This window comes from Salarias fasciatus, chromosome 5, assembly GCF_902148845.1.
Source record: "Salarias fasciatus chromosome 5, fSalaFa1.1, whole genome shotgun sequence".
NCBI classification, from domain to species: Eukaryota; Metazoa; Chordata; class Actinopteri; order Blenniiformes; family Blenniidae; genus Salarias; species Salarias fasciatus.
The window spans coordinates 16,297,625-16,312,812 of NC_043749.1; the positions used below are offsets into that span (position 1 = coordinate 16,297,625).

The following is a 15,188-nucleotide window of genomic DNA, read 5'->3' on the forward strand; positions in this document are numbered from 1 at the left end:
GACAGAAGAGGAAAAGGTTCCTTGACTGCTTTCTTTATTAACCATACAGACTTCAAGATTTCCACAGATCTGAATGTACCGATAAGAAATGAGTCCGGTCCTCTTCCAGCAACTTCTTCTATTAACTAAAGCTTAAATGACAAAACGATGCATCTCAGTGACTTTAGAGGTTTGGTAAACAAAATCCGAGCATGTTTGGTAAAATTTGACCTATGATGTCCAATGTTTTTTGTTTTTTTTTTTCCATTTACTCCATGAAACCCACAAAATCTTAAACTAAGACGCTTAATAAGCTGAGTCAGTTCCCTCAGTTAACCACTGTAGCCGACTCAAGGTCACATTTTGTGTTCGGTGAAAACAGTACAAAATAAAAACTGGTGCTGATGCATTTGTCCCTTGAAGGCCTTCTCAATGTGCTTTAAACCATAACTAAAAAAAAAAAAAAAAAAAAAACAGCACAACATTCTGATCAGGTCGAACTCAATAAGCTAAAACTAAACAAAAAAAAAGGCAGCTCCCCCTTTTTTTTAAAAATAAGGTTATGTTTAAAAGTTTACATTTGTTGAGCATTTCAAACACCCATTCAAGATTTAAAGCTAGAAAACCTGTCCCAGGATCAAACGTTGCCAAAAAAGAAAAGCAAATCTACTGCCCTCTAGTGTCTCACATGAGGAGGTACTTGTTTGCCCATGATGCTATTAAAAAAAAAAAGTTGGGTTTTTTTTTATACTGCATTATTGTAACTGTACAATAAATATATTTAAGAAACAATTTAAAATAAAACTTGCAAAATCTCAAGGTGTGTCCAAATTGCTTTTTTTTTTTTTTTTTTTTTTAACGCAGTGACAAAACTCTCGAGATGATTTGTGGTTTGAGCATTTCACATCTTTATTTCGGTATTTTTTAAACAATGTTGTGGCACCCAGATCTACAGTCTCAAAAAACGTGCACAAAAGTTTTTTGTATTGTATTTCCTGCAAATAAAAAATAAAATAAATTCTGACTTGAGCGAAGCAAAGAGCAGGAAACTAGTGTTAACTCTCACCCCTTTCTGTGTCTAGTCCCAGAGCATCAATGATTTCAGTTCTCAGCCTCATCACATTTAATAGATCAGTGTCCAGGAGTTATTCCCCCCTTTGGTAGTTTAAAAAAAAATATTTCCTCCATTTAAAACAAATATTCCAACTTTTTTTCTTCTTTTTTTTTTTAGTAATATATCAGTCTTTACAAAAAAAGCGAGGACAACCCCTCTGCTTCCGATCCCTTGAGCCGAGCCCGAGCCCCGAATACCTCCCATCCCAGCAAAATATCAACACATGATCTGAGGACCAGGAGAGGGCGGGCGAACAGGAATGACATGTAGAGAGGGGAGGGTGGGGGGGCGGGGAGGAAAGTGACATGCGTCGTAATACATGATTTCCTTTTTTCTAAATTATCTGAATAAACTCATCTGAGTGGGTGTTACAACATCTGTCGTCATAACCAAATAGAATCGGTGACAGTGCATGTACAGCTACGTATTCTCATCAGTGTCACAAGTGTAATCCAGGTTACAAGCACTTCAATTAAAAAAAGGTGACAAAGGAGGGCGGGGGGGGGGAGATGCTGTGGCTACTCAAAGCAGGTTAAGTATGGACATGAACTGGACAGGGCCGAGCTGAGAAAGGGAAAACCAAAATGAAAATAAAGAGACGTGGGTCGGACATAAACACGGAATAAAACAGTCACTCTATTCTTATTTTGATACTTTTTTTTTTTTTATTTCTCCTTATTTGTCTTTTTCTTTTTAAAGGAAAAAAAAACTGACTGTACAGAACTAAATCTATATGCCTATTTAGAGTTTTCCAACTCTACTTCTTTGTGGTGGCCAAAAAGGAAAGTGAAGAAAGAGTGAGAGAGAGAGAGAGAAAAAAAAACAAACAGATAATTTCTAATAACAAATCATTAAAACCTCCAACTGTACTCAAAAGGGGGGGAATTAAAAACCTAACGTCTGCTTCTTCCGACTAAAACCGAAAAACAAAGAAAATAAATAAACTCAGCGGGTCAAATCAGTGGCAGTTGACATGTTTCCAAAATGAGGAAGAGGCGGTATAATATATATAAACTCTTAAATTGGATAGTTGCATTGACTTTATGGTAGCCGATGATACAAAAAGTGAGATTTAGTGCAGACGCAGTGTCCTATCAGTTGGCTGCCAGTCCTGTGGCCTCAGACGAAAGCCTGGAGAAAGACAGAGAGACACCCGGAGAGCAGGGAGGGAGGGAGGGAGAGAGAGAGAGAGAGAGAGTAAGGCATGCAATCAGACAGACAAGATCAACATCATTTACTACAGATTACAATATCTGAATTAAATCCTTTAAGAGGAAAACATTTCAATTCACTAAAACAGGCTAATGATGCGGCGACATGGAGAAACAAACGTTAGGTTTGATTCTAATGAGACGTTTCGTTAAGCAGAAGCTGATCAGTGGCTCCTTTTACACCTGGCATCAAAATGTCACTTCCAGCTGTTGGACATTAACTTCTGCTTCATAACTACAGGCAGCGATGTTTGTTTTTGTAGAATGTGGTTCATAAATATGTTCTGCAGTTTGGACTGCTCAACTCTGGAGGGACATTTTAGCTGAACTGCATTCACCCGGTGTGAATGTGACTCCAGAGAAAAACAGATGCTCAAATCAGGGTGTCATATGGTCTGTGGGACGACATTCCAAAGTGTATAAATTGCAAAAAAGACCTTGACTACATTTTTTTTAACCTCATGTTATATGAAATCTGTCTACAGTGGAACATTTTTAGAAGCTAGACGAAATCACTTAAGATGCTGCAGTGAAAGTTTGTGAAACATGAACATGAGGCTTTTGCCGACAGTCAGGAGGAAACAGGATTTTGGACTATTTTTGTATTTTGGGTTGTTTATAGGTTCTTTCTTTCAGTGCGTTCATTTTCAGAATGCACACTGGTATTCTCTGCAGTAAAGAAAGAGGAACATTTCTTTATTAGAGGGTCAATTATATCTCATTTAAATATAAAATCATGAAGTTATCAGGCACTTCCTCTTAGAAGTCTCACAGAATTTGGCGCAACCAATGCTTGTAAAACACATCTGAATGTAATAGATGCATCTTTATGAAACCCTACAGAGCCAGATAAATGAGCTACTCATTAAAAACAAGGATGCTGGAACAGGAACTCGTACAAAACACGCAGGACTGTGATCATCTAGGACCAGCTGTCCCTACTGCTGCTCTTCAACAGTCAACACCTCCACTAGCTTTATACTGGATTAAGATGTGAATGTTCACACAATAATAGTCGGAGGTGAAACACACAGTTGTGTGAGGAAGAAGATCTTTAGTTTTGTCTGGATTGACAACACATTTGCATTCACACTCCTGCTGCACGATGTTGCAGCTCTAAAACGTTCTCTGATTGGATCACAGCTCGTCTCTTCGCCCTGAAATATGCATCTCAATTCCAGATGTAAATGGAGTCGAACTGATTACGGGTTTTTCCCAAGTCATTTTCACGACTTTAATTAGGACTTATATGAGAAGAGCCATACTACTCCCATGTTTCTGAATAAGAAGCTCAGCTTTAGTGTACCGTCAAATATGAGGAAACTGCAACCTGCTGGCTGACATGCTGGCATTTCCAGCTCAGTTTATAAAACACACAGTGGCGTTGTTCTGTGTGAAATCTCTTGAAATCTTCTTACATGAAGGGAAAAAAAAAAAGTGGTTGAGTGCAAATCTGAAACGAAAACAGCATTATTAAACTAATCTTGGCTTAATCGGCACAAAAGAGCGCAACAATGACAGGATCTTGGTATTTAGTGGAGATTTTGAGGCAGGCCCCTTTTCTTGGCACGGGGAAAGTAACTTCCTGCAGTCTCCGCTGGTTGCCTGGCAACGAGATGGCAGATTTTGTTATCTATGATCAGAGCCAGGCTAGCCGTTTCCTCCAGTTTCCAATTTTTATGGTAAGCTAAGTTAACAAGCTGCTGGCTGTGGCTTCATATTCAACAGAGATACGGGAGGGTGATAAATCTTCTCATCCAATAATTTGAAAGAATGTCAACACAATTTTAGTGAAATGTTGATTTATTCCCTTTATTGTTTGGTTATATAAGCCAAACTAAGTTCAAGCAGATGGATTTTTTTTTTCCTGTATTTTGACTATTAATGGGAAGTAATTCATGGTTTGGTGGTTTTGTTACCTGAGGGGAGATTTAGTTTATATTGAAATTACAATTCTTGTGTATAAGCAAAAAAAAAAAAGTTATGATACACTACATTATAACCACTAACAAGTCACTTAAAGTTCACTACAAGAAAACTATTCCTATAAATACAATGTGACATCTTAAATAGAGCCGCTACCTGAGCAGAGCTTACACCAAGAGAGAGAGACAAAGAGAGAAATGCTTTCATAGATCGGTGAGATATTTCCCTGTTCATGCTAAGTTCAGAGTGATTTAGAAATATAATTGCACTCCACGTGTATTTTTGTGAAGAAACAGGTTGAATCAAGCTACAGTTAACTAGTTCTTAAACATGGCATCAACCATCTCGCCGGCTTCGTAACGACGGGGCTGCTTTCTGGAGTAAGCCAGGCATGGCACAGCCCGATTGATTAAAAAAAAAAAAGAAAAGAAAAGAAAAGAAAAAGCAAGTGCAGGTACAGACAACAAACAGCATTGTCAGTACTTGAGTAGTAGATGACTTATGCTTCCTTCGTTAGTAAGGGGAGAGCCTTCGTCTTTTCGACTTGGAGCCCAGCTCTGGGGCGATTTTGGGCTCAGTGGGGATTGGGTGTGCGGGGTTACTGGCCCCGCTGACAACATGGAGGGCCAGGAGAGGGAGGGGCTTGATACTGAGGAGACTTGACACACAGGCAGGAGAGCTGGGGAGCAGGGAATCGGTGGAGGAGGAGGAGGAGGAGGAAGAGGAGGGAGGAGGCGGCCCTGGAGCCAACAAGGACAGAGGGATGGAGGCTGTGGGGGGCACCACACAGGAGGAAGAGGAGGAGGAGGAGGAGGAGGAAGAGGCAGAGGAGGTGGTGGTGGTGGTAGTAGTAGTAGTAGTGGTAGTAGTAGTAGTAGAGGTGGAGGGAGGGCACAGGCTGGTCTGTTCAGGGTTCAAGGAGGAGGAGGAGGGAGGAGGTTTAGAGGACTCTACACTGTAGAAAGAGAGACAAGGAGAGAGGGACAACACAGTCGGGATGGGTCACAGGGCAGGCTGGTGAGCAAGGGGGGAGGGACGGGGGTGGATTTGAGGGGAGGAGGAGGGAGAGGGCGGGTGGGTGGGGGGCAAAATCACTCGGGGATGAGACCAGAAACACAAGACAGAAAGCTTCATGAATCAATTCAAACTAAAACACTAAGACTGATGTGGAAGCAAATGAAAAGGGAATCAACAGAAGCGCAGACTGGCAGGGCGAGGAAACAGCACAGTGACCATTAGCAGAAGGTAAATAACCCCAAAAATGGATTTTATCCTGCACATAAACTTCTGTTTTTTGGAATTTAGATTGAATAACTCTTTCATAGGTGACTGTGGGCTCGTGACTTGGAAGTGTAAGTTTTTAAAAGGCTCAAATTGTCAATATTGTGAATAAAATGATAATTATTGGTGATAAATTGGTGCCCATTGAAAGGGAATAAAAGTCGTGACACTAAATTATCTGGATAAATAAAGTGGGGAAAAAAAAGCATCTAGTGCAGGGGTGTCAAACTCCATTTAGCTAAGGGACAACACAAAGCCCAATTTGATAACATAAAAAAAAAAAAAAGACTATTGAAACCAGAAAGCCTTTTTAGTATGAAAAGTGTCAGGTAATCCTAAAAGATCTTGATATTTAATGCACTTCTTACAGGATTTACTCAGAGGAAATTCAGACTAATGCTAGAAAAAGCCCACTGCTTCTCAGAGCCTCACATTACTTCACAAATCACACTTATGGCACTGATTTGACCTCTAATGTTAATTTACTATAAGCAGCAAGCAGTCACTGCTGCGTCACTGATCTTTGGCTCCGAGAATCACTTCTGTATTCTACATTCAGTTTCCGGCGTCGGTGTCATGTCGGTTACTCACTGGAACCGTTTCCTCAGCATACGAATTAGAAACAGCAGTTATTTACGTTGATAGGTGGCCGTTTGTGTCTTCTTTGACATTTTGCACGCTTTCATCCTGTGAGCTGGACTGAACTCTCTGTGGGTCGCTGTCGGCCCACATGTTTGACACCCCTGATCTAGCGTTATCTTCCTTGGTATTTTAAAAATGATACACTGTGGGATTTAAAAAGAAACGTTTTTGCAGCACAATAGTCTAAGATACAAAACGAAATGCCAGCGCAGATTGGTTGAAATAAATACGGGAGGAAACTAATTGCTCATCTATCTGCAATATTTTGAGGAATAAATAAACTGACGGCTCCCTCAGAACCATATGGGATGTCATAAGCAAGCAGAAACAAAATGCAAACCGTCTTTCTTGTTGGCGAAAGAAAATATGTGGACTGCATTATCATTTGAGCAGAGCAAAATAATTTGATGCAAAGTGACTAAATAAAAACAAAGCCTCAGCTGCTCTGTCTGAACTGGAACCAATCGTCTGTCTGGATTGTCTCACCTGGCATTGATGAGGTACTCCGCCAGACTGATGCTGGCAGGCGAGCCTGTGATGGTGACCTGGCGGTCAGTCGATCCATCCACTGGATTCGCAATCTTGATCTGGGCACCCGACATTTGCCTGATCTCATTGATCTTGGCTCCCTGGCGGCCGATGATGCACCCAATAAGCTGGGGGAGAAGAGCAGCAACAATCAGGTGATGGTAACACGATGACGACGCAACTTAAAGATGTGTTTCTGATCACGTGTCGATTTATGGTCGGTTGAAACAGCAGGACATCACTTCCACACTTCTGTATTTTACAAGAATAATTTGCTAAGCCTGATAATCTGAGTTTAGCGTGCAGGACCTGTTAAACACACACTCTGAAGTCCCACTACAAGATGCTCAAAGTTAGATTAGTTCCACTTACATCATTTGGAATGGTCATCTCATGGGAACTGGGCTGAGCTGAAGCATCTATTCCTGACAGAGAAGACGGGAAAAAATGCCTTAAATACACAGAAACATGAAAAACTGAGGCTCCAACAGGGTAATAAAGGCAATGAGGCTGATGAACTTAAATATCCTCCAATGCAGAACCATTAGAAGCTAATAAAAAAAGAACCAATTACCAGCAGAAAACACTTTTATCACAAAAGAACAACAGACTTATGTTCATAACCTAAAAAACACAGGATTACATTATGCATTATAAGTAATGTGGTTGGAACTTCAAGCGAGTAATAAAGAAAATAAAACAGGAATAAGAGAGAGCATTTGGTTTCCATCTCAATGAGATTAGACAGTAGAACCAGCACCAGTCAGAGGAATTAAATCTATTAAGACCAGAGATGAAGTTTCTCTGCATCACTTCATGACGCTTTACAGATAGCTAAACACCCAGATAAGCCTTGCCGTTGTTTTTCCCCCGTCTTGATTTGGCAAAGCATCTTTCTCCCAATCAAAGTTCAGTAACAGCATTGCTTTTAAAACCGGCGCTGAACTGAAGTAACCATAAAACTAGAGCGAGTGACATGATGAACGTTCAATTATTTAGGCCTATTTTCTTTTATTAAGGAAAATTGAGGGCACTTTATAACAAATAAGATCCTGTAAGAAAGTGGCACATAAATTAGGGCTTCATACAAGACAGAAATCTGCATAATTTTTTCAAATTGATTCCATTATCTCAAAGTGTCACATGGGGGTATTTTAAAGTATTGAAACGCTGCTGGAGCACAAACTGGGATGGACTCTGAAGACTCTCATAAAGAGCAAAGGCCATGCATCACACCTACATTTACAGTCACTGATTAAGCCGTTTTGACTGTTGGAGGACCCATCGCATCCATAAATGTTGTGAAACACGTTTTTCGACCAAGGTTCTGTCGTAGCACATGCAAAAACCTGATTTATGACCAGAGAGAACAGGCAAACTCGACAAACAAGAACGGAGTTGTGGATTTCCCACTGTGAATCGAAGTTGCTCACCACTCCAACATGATTCCATGATTTAGTAAAATAAAATAATAAAAAAAAAAATAATAAAATAAGCAAAACCAAAAAAAAGGGACAATCTTATTGTGCAACATATTTGTGGTGGGTTTTTAAGTCGTGCTGTGCATCTGCTCAAAAAAAAAAAAAAAAAAAAAAAAAAACTGGGAATTTTCAGGAGTCTGCCTGTTTTAAGAAATGAAGCTCTGAAAGCCTGCAGGCCTTGTCACGCTGCATACCAGTGAATCCCTGGTTGCTTGGTGCGATGGGGAAGGGGGTCTGCTGCATAGCCAGCTGGTGAAGCTTGGTGAGCTGTGGAGAGATAGCAGCAGAGGAAGACTGTGAGAGTGAGAGAGGAGGCAGGGAGAGAAATGGGAGGAAATGGAAAACACAAGAGGAGGGAAAAACAGAACATAAAAAAATCACAGTCAGTACAAACGACACAAATATATTTCACACACACCACATTACTCTGTCATGTGCAGATCTCTTCACAGATCTACATAGATCACACTCGTGTCTAAAATTGTGTTTTGTTTTGGGGTTTTTTTTTTTTTAGGCTCGTCTTATGTGGGGTACCCCGCAGGTATTCCTCCAAAGTGCGGGCTGCTTCTCTGGGCGAAGCTTTCGCGCAGTCTTCGGGGATGAATAAAATTACAATACACACAAGTGAAAGAGAACTCAATATGCCAAACACCATCTGAGAAGCTGGAAACTTAAAACACTTTACTAACATCACCACTACAGATCAATAAAACCTTTTCTTCTTTTTTTAAGGAGTTGAAAACATGCTTAATCTTTAAATGTGAAAGAAATATAAATGAACTATATGTACCATACTCACTCATTTCATAATTGTATAAAATGTTTAATTGTCACATTTTGCATCTTGACTGTTTAGTCTTACTGCCTCAGAGCAAAGACTTAAATGCACTTGGTGGGACTCATTAAAGGAAAAAAAAAGGGAGAGAAAAGTAATTGAATCAAGCAACAAGTGGCCAGAGCACAAAGAAATAATGAAAGAAAAGAGAACAATATGTTTATCTAGGACAGACTAATGAATGAGACAGACATGCGAAACAAGACGGCACAAAAGGGGAAAAAAAAACATTAAAGGAGTGAGCAGGAGGGACAGATTATTATTCATGGAACAGTGGAGAGTCTGGACAAACAACAAATGTCAGCTCAATTAACAACTGACTGCCAGTGGACGGACAAACTGGACAAAATTAAAGTGGCTTCACAACGCTGCCGTTAAAATGGTCAATTAAAAACAATGTGATGATTACAGGTCAGGGGAGGGCAAAATCAAGGAAAATGAGGGGCAAGCTCAGCTGCAGTTACAGGCTGTGAAACTGATGCGTGGGCCGATCACGTTTTGGAAGAGGACAGTTGTAATTATGGATGGGAGTGGTGGTGGGGGGGTGGGGGGTGGGGGGATCATGTGAAAACATCTACTGCACTTACATCTGGCTGTGGAATCGCGTGCTGTCCTTGTACGGCATACGCCTGAAACAAACGAAAACAAAGCTTTCATGGGGCTCACGTCCGATTTTGAGGGGCAGCTCACTTCTCCGGCTACGTCACTCCCGAGTGCCAAAAAAACCTCTTGGAAGACTTTTAACACATCAAAGCCTCGTCTCAACTAATAACATTAAAGAAACGCAGCATGTATTGCCTTGTCCAAAGTCTCCACATTTCTGAGAAAAGAGAAATCCTTTGAGACGTTGCAGCAGAATTAAGAAAAACCAGAAGGAGAATACAAAAGGTACCGAGTAGCAAGATAAAACATATTTTTAATGTTAGGCCGACAAGTGCCAGAAAGCGTTTGGTTCAGACCGATATTAGAGAAAAATAGGCCACCTCACTTCTGAAAACATGACAACACTCCAGGAATGACACAAGAAGGAAATCCGTCTCAAACATCTGCCTTTAGGCCTAATGTGATCAGACATGGCCGAAGACGCAAACCCTTGTTCAAGCAATGGAGGCAATTCATCACACCGGTTTTTGTAAAAACCAAACATCACCTGTAGAAGCAGTAAAAATTATGGACTTATTCTTATTTGAATGGTCTTTAATCCCACGTCAAGATTCCTCATCAGACAACAAAATGCATTTCTTTGAAGGTTCATATATATTTATATATACCTGTCCACCAGCAAAGATGACGGGTGATCCTGAAGGCTTGGGTCGGTAGGGGATAGTGACCCCCTTAGGGGGAGACTGCACAAAAGACAAAATATGAGTCAATACATTTATAACAACGTAAATGCTGTCTTGGCATTAGGATCATTCATCAAATACTATAAATCAGGCCTGGGCAACTATTAGCCTTTATGATGGCTTCCAAAAATGGCCCTGCAAGGGAGAAGGCCCATTAACCATACTTATACCCAATATCAGATGGAAATATTCCTTAACTATTGTCAAAATAAATGCAATTTAATGTGGAATATGCTACATGCATGAATGAATTTTATTCAATACATCTATCAATGATCCAGTTCAGTTTGGTCCTTTGCAAGACTAAATGTTTTTGTGGCCTTCGTCATGATCAACGTTGCCCATCCCTGCTCCAGATTATGAGAAAACATTTCAAAATTCCAGAAACAGATTAAACAAAGCTGAATTCTTACTGCTTCGTACACCGAGTTTCATTATTTATTTAAAACTGGGGCTTTTATTTTGAAAACAGACGCAGGAAGTAGAACACTTCCCCACTGTGAGCCCTCTTTAACTTCTGCATCAGTAACCATGACTGTCTCTGTCAGCTGCTTTTAAACAGGCTCCGCTGACACAGCTGCTCCATCTGGGCATTTTTACTGCATCTCTGCCTCCAGAATCGATACAGACCTCAAGAGAAGAGCGGCCTGTTGCTTCACTACTATAGATGAAGAACTGGATGAGAGCTTACAGGCCCAATGATCACAGTGAAGAAAACACATTCACCACAGTCGCTTCAATCAAATTAAACTGTCTCTTGTCCAAACCCAACACACCGAAGTTATAAAACATAATGGTTGCAATACATGCGCTTTATTAACACACAGTCCAACAACCACCATTTAATTTGCTTCCCTACTTTTATAGTACACTTACCTCAAGCATGACCACACAGATCTGCTTTACACACTCAATAATTGACTGAGGCGTGCCTGCGATGGTGATGGCGCGCTCCGTGGAGTTGGGCAGCATGTCTCCTGCCACTTGTACCTGAGCACCGGTTGACTGGAACGCAAGAAAAAGACGTATAACAAGACATCCAGACGTCCTGCATGTAAGCGCTCTCTTGTCATTGAACTTGAGCAGAACAGTGACAACTAAAACTGCAAGGAATGCGGTTCACGTGTTTTGTTTTGGTTTCGTATTACACGCGGCTCACTGTGCGCACCTCTCGAATTTCCTTGATCTTGCAGCCACCTTTCCCAATGAGGGAGCCGCACTGGCTGGCAGGCACCACAATGCGGAGGGTCACTGGGGGCTTGCTGGTAGCTGTGCTGTTTGTCATTGAGCTGCTTATATCCTGGCAAAAAACAAAACAAAAAAACACAAATGTTGATGCGAGTTCTTCAGTTTTTCCATCAGGCCGTTCAGAAATTACCTAGAATTTAACAACTGAGTGCAAATTAGGACCAACCTCTTCCAACTTTTCAATGATCATGGAGAATGCCTTGAAGATGGCAGTGGTTGGACCTGCCAAAGTAATGATCCTCTCGGGACAATTGCCCTCGGAGATGTTGATGCGAGCTCCGCTCTACAAAGACAAAAAAAAAAGAAAAAAAAGAAAAAAAAAAGTGACTTTAATTCATCAATCTGGAGTCTTGAGGTGGAAATGCCCGCTGCAGATCTGCAGCAGTTGTTCCCAAAATAGCATTAACATATGTCAGAACTTTCCATATGGCTACTTAAAAACAGGAAAGCACAGATCTCACCTCTTCTCTCATCTTCTTCACAGATTCGCCTTTCTGTTTATAGAAAATCGCATATCAATTATTCATCAATTACAAAAGACAAATCTTGATATAGTGATTGTGCTTTAATCATTACAAAATGCAGCTCTTACCTTTCCAATAATGCTTCCAACTTCCTAAAATAAGAAAAGAAAAGGCAAACTTAAGGTGACTTTTTCTCACTCTCACATAGCTCTTATGGTCTGAAGTTGCAGGAAGTTATACTTTATTCATCAATCCAAGCAAGTCAATAAACATTTAACTGGGGGTCCTTAGTTTGAAGAAAATCCAGCTCTATTAACACAATAACCAGGGTCTGTTTTCAGTTGCCATTTGCCGGATATATAGTTTCATCTCAATTTGCTCGAACTGCAGAGTAAACTGCTGGGTCAGACTATGAGCTTCCACTTCTTGAAACACGGAATCTTAACATATGAAGTCATGACAACAATGGATATTTGTTTATTTCAGGTTAAAAAGGCAACAAGTTTGAGATTATGAGGCTGGAAAAATGCAACGTGTTTGGCCTATGAGGTGAAACGATGCACAAAACATTTATCTTTCAGGCAATTACGCGGCCACTCAGAGAGTAATTATGATGATGGAGACATTTTGATTTGCCCACTGACTTGACCCGTTTGCCAATTTTGACATAAAACCTAACCAAAGAGGGAGCGCAGTCTCGCAGCTGAGAATCCGCACACCCACAGGCAAACGTTATTCCAATTTACTTTGAGGTGCAGGCCCAGCTATGAGGCAATGCCACTGCTTTCTATACATCTCCAGGAGAGACTTTATTTCCATAAATATATCATCTCATACACTATTAGGGATGCTGACAGACGCAGGTGATGGGTGACCTCACCTTGCCGTGCATGAGCAGCCTAATAGTAAGGGTGACATTGAGCCCGCCTTCAATCACACCGGAGTCCATAACTGCAATTGCAAGTCAACCGTCAGTAGAGAACTGGAGTCTTTGGTCACAGAGATGGATCTGATGGGATATAAACAAACAGAATAAAACAGAGTGAATGGTTACTTGGTAGATTTTCAAAATTCCATGCATGCAAGTAGCTTAATTCAACCCTATTCTCATCAGATGGGCCAGAATAAATATAACAGGATGGAGTCAGATATAACAAGTATTCTGCTATGAGTATTTGAAGAACTAACAAGAAAAACTAAGTGTGCTGAGTCTAAAGCTTTCACAGTAATTCAGCACTCGCTCTGAAAACTAAATAAAAATAGAATTAATATAGAAAATATTAAATATTAGGTGGTAATTTAGGACAATGTACATTCCACAATTAACTTCAAAGTTTCTAAATTGTAATGGGGGAAAATATCATATACTTCAGCAGCCTATAAATAAATGCATGTCAGCTATTCAGAGTATTTTAAGGGCCTTTGAATCCCATTTACCCAGTTCATCTTACCAGTTACAGCAACATGACATTAACGTGGGTCACATTTGTGTTTACGGATAATAAAAGAGAGATACACTCACTAATGATCATTTGAGACATTTAGTTTCTCATCAAGTTCTTCCAGCAGTCGATTGATCTGACCAGGCAGTGCAGGAATAATTTGGGTCATAGCTGATGCTAACAGCGCGAACTGACGGCGCACCACGACGAATCAGAAAGAAATTGCTTCAACAAAAACTCCCTTTAGCTTTGCCAACTACACACAGTCAGCTAGATTAATCTATTTACAACTACCTCAATTCTTCTGAAGCGGAAGTTAAGTGTCTGGTAACACGTGAATTAGCGATGAAACGCTGGATAACCTATGGCTCGTATGCTAACGCCGCTTTAATTTGCCGAGACCCAAGTTTATCAACAAATGTGCGGCAGTTACATTCGCGCTGCTCTTCGCGTCCACGTTCACAGGAAACACATACAATCATGTTCGGTATAAAACTTGCAGGGTTAAAAACTCGCTCTGGTGTCCATGATTAGCTAAAAAAAACACGGCCATTTAACTATTAAAGCTGGTTGTAAGTACGTTAGCATGTTAGCATTATGGTGGCACGGAAAAATGAATGGGGCATGCGTGTGCTACTTAGCCAAGCTAGCTCGATAGCTTCAATCGTCTACGTTTTACAAGGCTGTTGAAATACAGTTTTTCTGCGTTCCCAGGTTGTCCGGTTCGGATGTATTTGAGCAGGGACACTAAATATAAATGTATGTGTTTTTTAAAACGGCGATAATTTAAAGTTTTCCCCCGCGGCTAGCTAACCAACACGAGAGACTGCGTGCTCATCGTCGTGCGGCCTGTTAGCACGCCACTCCGGCTCGTGCGGCTGCTAGCTGCTGGGCGCGATTTCTTTCCGCTACTTCAAATCATGGCAACAAACATTTAAAAAAAACACCGAGTGGCGACAAAACTCACCTAAGTCGTGCGTCTGTAAGTGATCGGGGGGAGGGTTGGGGTTGTAAGGGTAGAAGGGGAGAGGTTCGGGAGGGTAGAAACCCGGGGGAGAGTTTAGAAAGGACTCGGGGAAGAGGGAAGAGTGATGTGAGATCGAGCTCCACTCCTTTACACAAAGACAACAAAATTATAACCTCTGAACTTTCCCCCCTCACCCATCGGAGTCCCCCCTCCACCCCGAGACTGACCCCGAAACGCCCCAAAATGTTAAACACGACAGCACATGCCTGCGATGTTATACAACTACGCTTGAGGCAGGAAAAGACATTATAAAAAAATAATATTGATTAAAAAGCCCACGTTATCGCGTTGTTTAAAAACAGTAGAGAAGAGAAAGCTGTGCTACTGGAAATGAACAAGATCACACGTTTTATTTTGTGTATTCTACTATCATAGTTGATGATTTAGAAAACGTTTCTCTATTTTTTATCTTTAAAAAGTTTGATAAAATACTTAGATGAAATACCACTAGTGGACGTAATGTTCATTGCAAGTTACTTTACTTACAATTCAGGAATTACAATTGGTATGCAGGATTAATTTAAAACACAGTTAACAAAAATCTTACATTTACATGTTTTCAATTCAGAAAGCTTTGCAGAGCCCTGTAGTACACAAAAATGTGATTAAAACAAAACGAGGCCCAAATCATGTTTCACACAGAAAAAACAAATTCAATTAAAAA

General features: G+C 40.6%; 1 protein-coding gene across 6 annotated transcripts; it reads right to left on the reverse strand.

Annotated features, from left to right (window-relative positions):
• Window positions 1-867: 867 nt before the first annotated feature.
• LOC115388243 (poly(rC)-binding protein 2) lies at window positions 868-14,656 on the reverse strand. 6 transcript variants are annotated; one of them, XM_030091277.1, is made up of 13 exons: window positions 14,465-14,656; window positions 12,936-13,064; window positions 12,184-12,207; window positions 12,053-12,085; window positions 11,758-11,874; window positions 11,512-11,643; window positions 11,220-11,348; window positions 10,269-10,343; window positions 9,585-9,626; window positions 8,357-8,429; window positions 7,054-7,100; window positions 6,640-6,809; window positions 868-2,224 (listed from the first exon to the last, which is right to left on the reverse strand). In XM_030091277.1, the coding sequence occupies exons 2-13, from the start codon at window positions 13,002-13,004 to the stop codon at window positions 2,188-2,190; spliced, it is 948 nt and encodes a 315-aa protein (XP_029947137.1). In that variant the 5' UTR covers window positions 13,005-13,064; window positions 14,465-14,656; the 3' UTR covers window positions 868-2,187. The 6 variants fall into 6 exon arrangements, with proteins under 6 accessions (XP_029947137.1, XP_029947136.1, XP_029947135.1 ...); XM_030091276.1 differs by having other exon boundaries at window positions 7,054-7,106; window positions 14,465-14,655; XM_030091275.1 differs by having other exon boundaries at window positions 8,357-8,456; window positions 14,465-14,655.
• Between the last annotated feature and the right edge of the window lie 532 nt (window positions 14,657-15,188).

Excerpts from the sequence above, each read along its gene's own strand:
- LOC115388243 (XM_030091274.1), bottom strand. The coding sequence starts at position 13,004 with ATGGACTCCGGTGTGATTGAAGGCGGGCTCAATGTCACCCTTACTATT. Across the intron at positions 9,627-10,268 it reads TCATCTTTGCTGGTGGACAG|GCGTATGCCGTACAAGGACA; the intron begins GTATATATAAAT and ends CGTTTGTTTCAG. Across the intron at positions 2,225-6,639 it reads GAGTACCTCATCAATGCCAG|GCTTTCGTCTGAGGCCACAG; the intron begins GTGAGACAATCC and ends GTCTTTCTCCAG.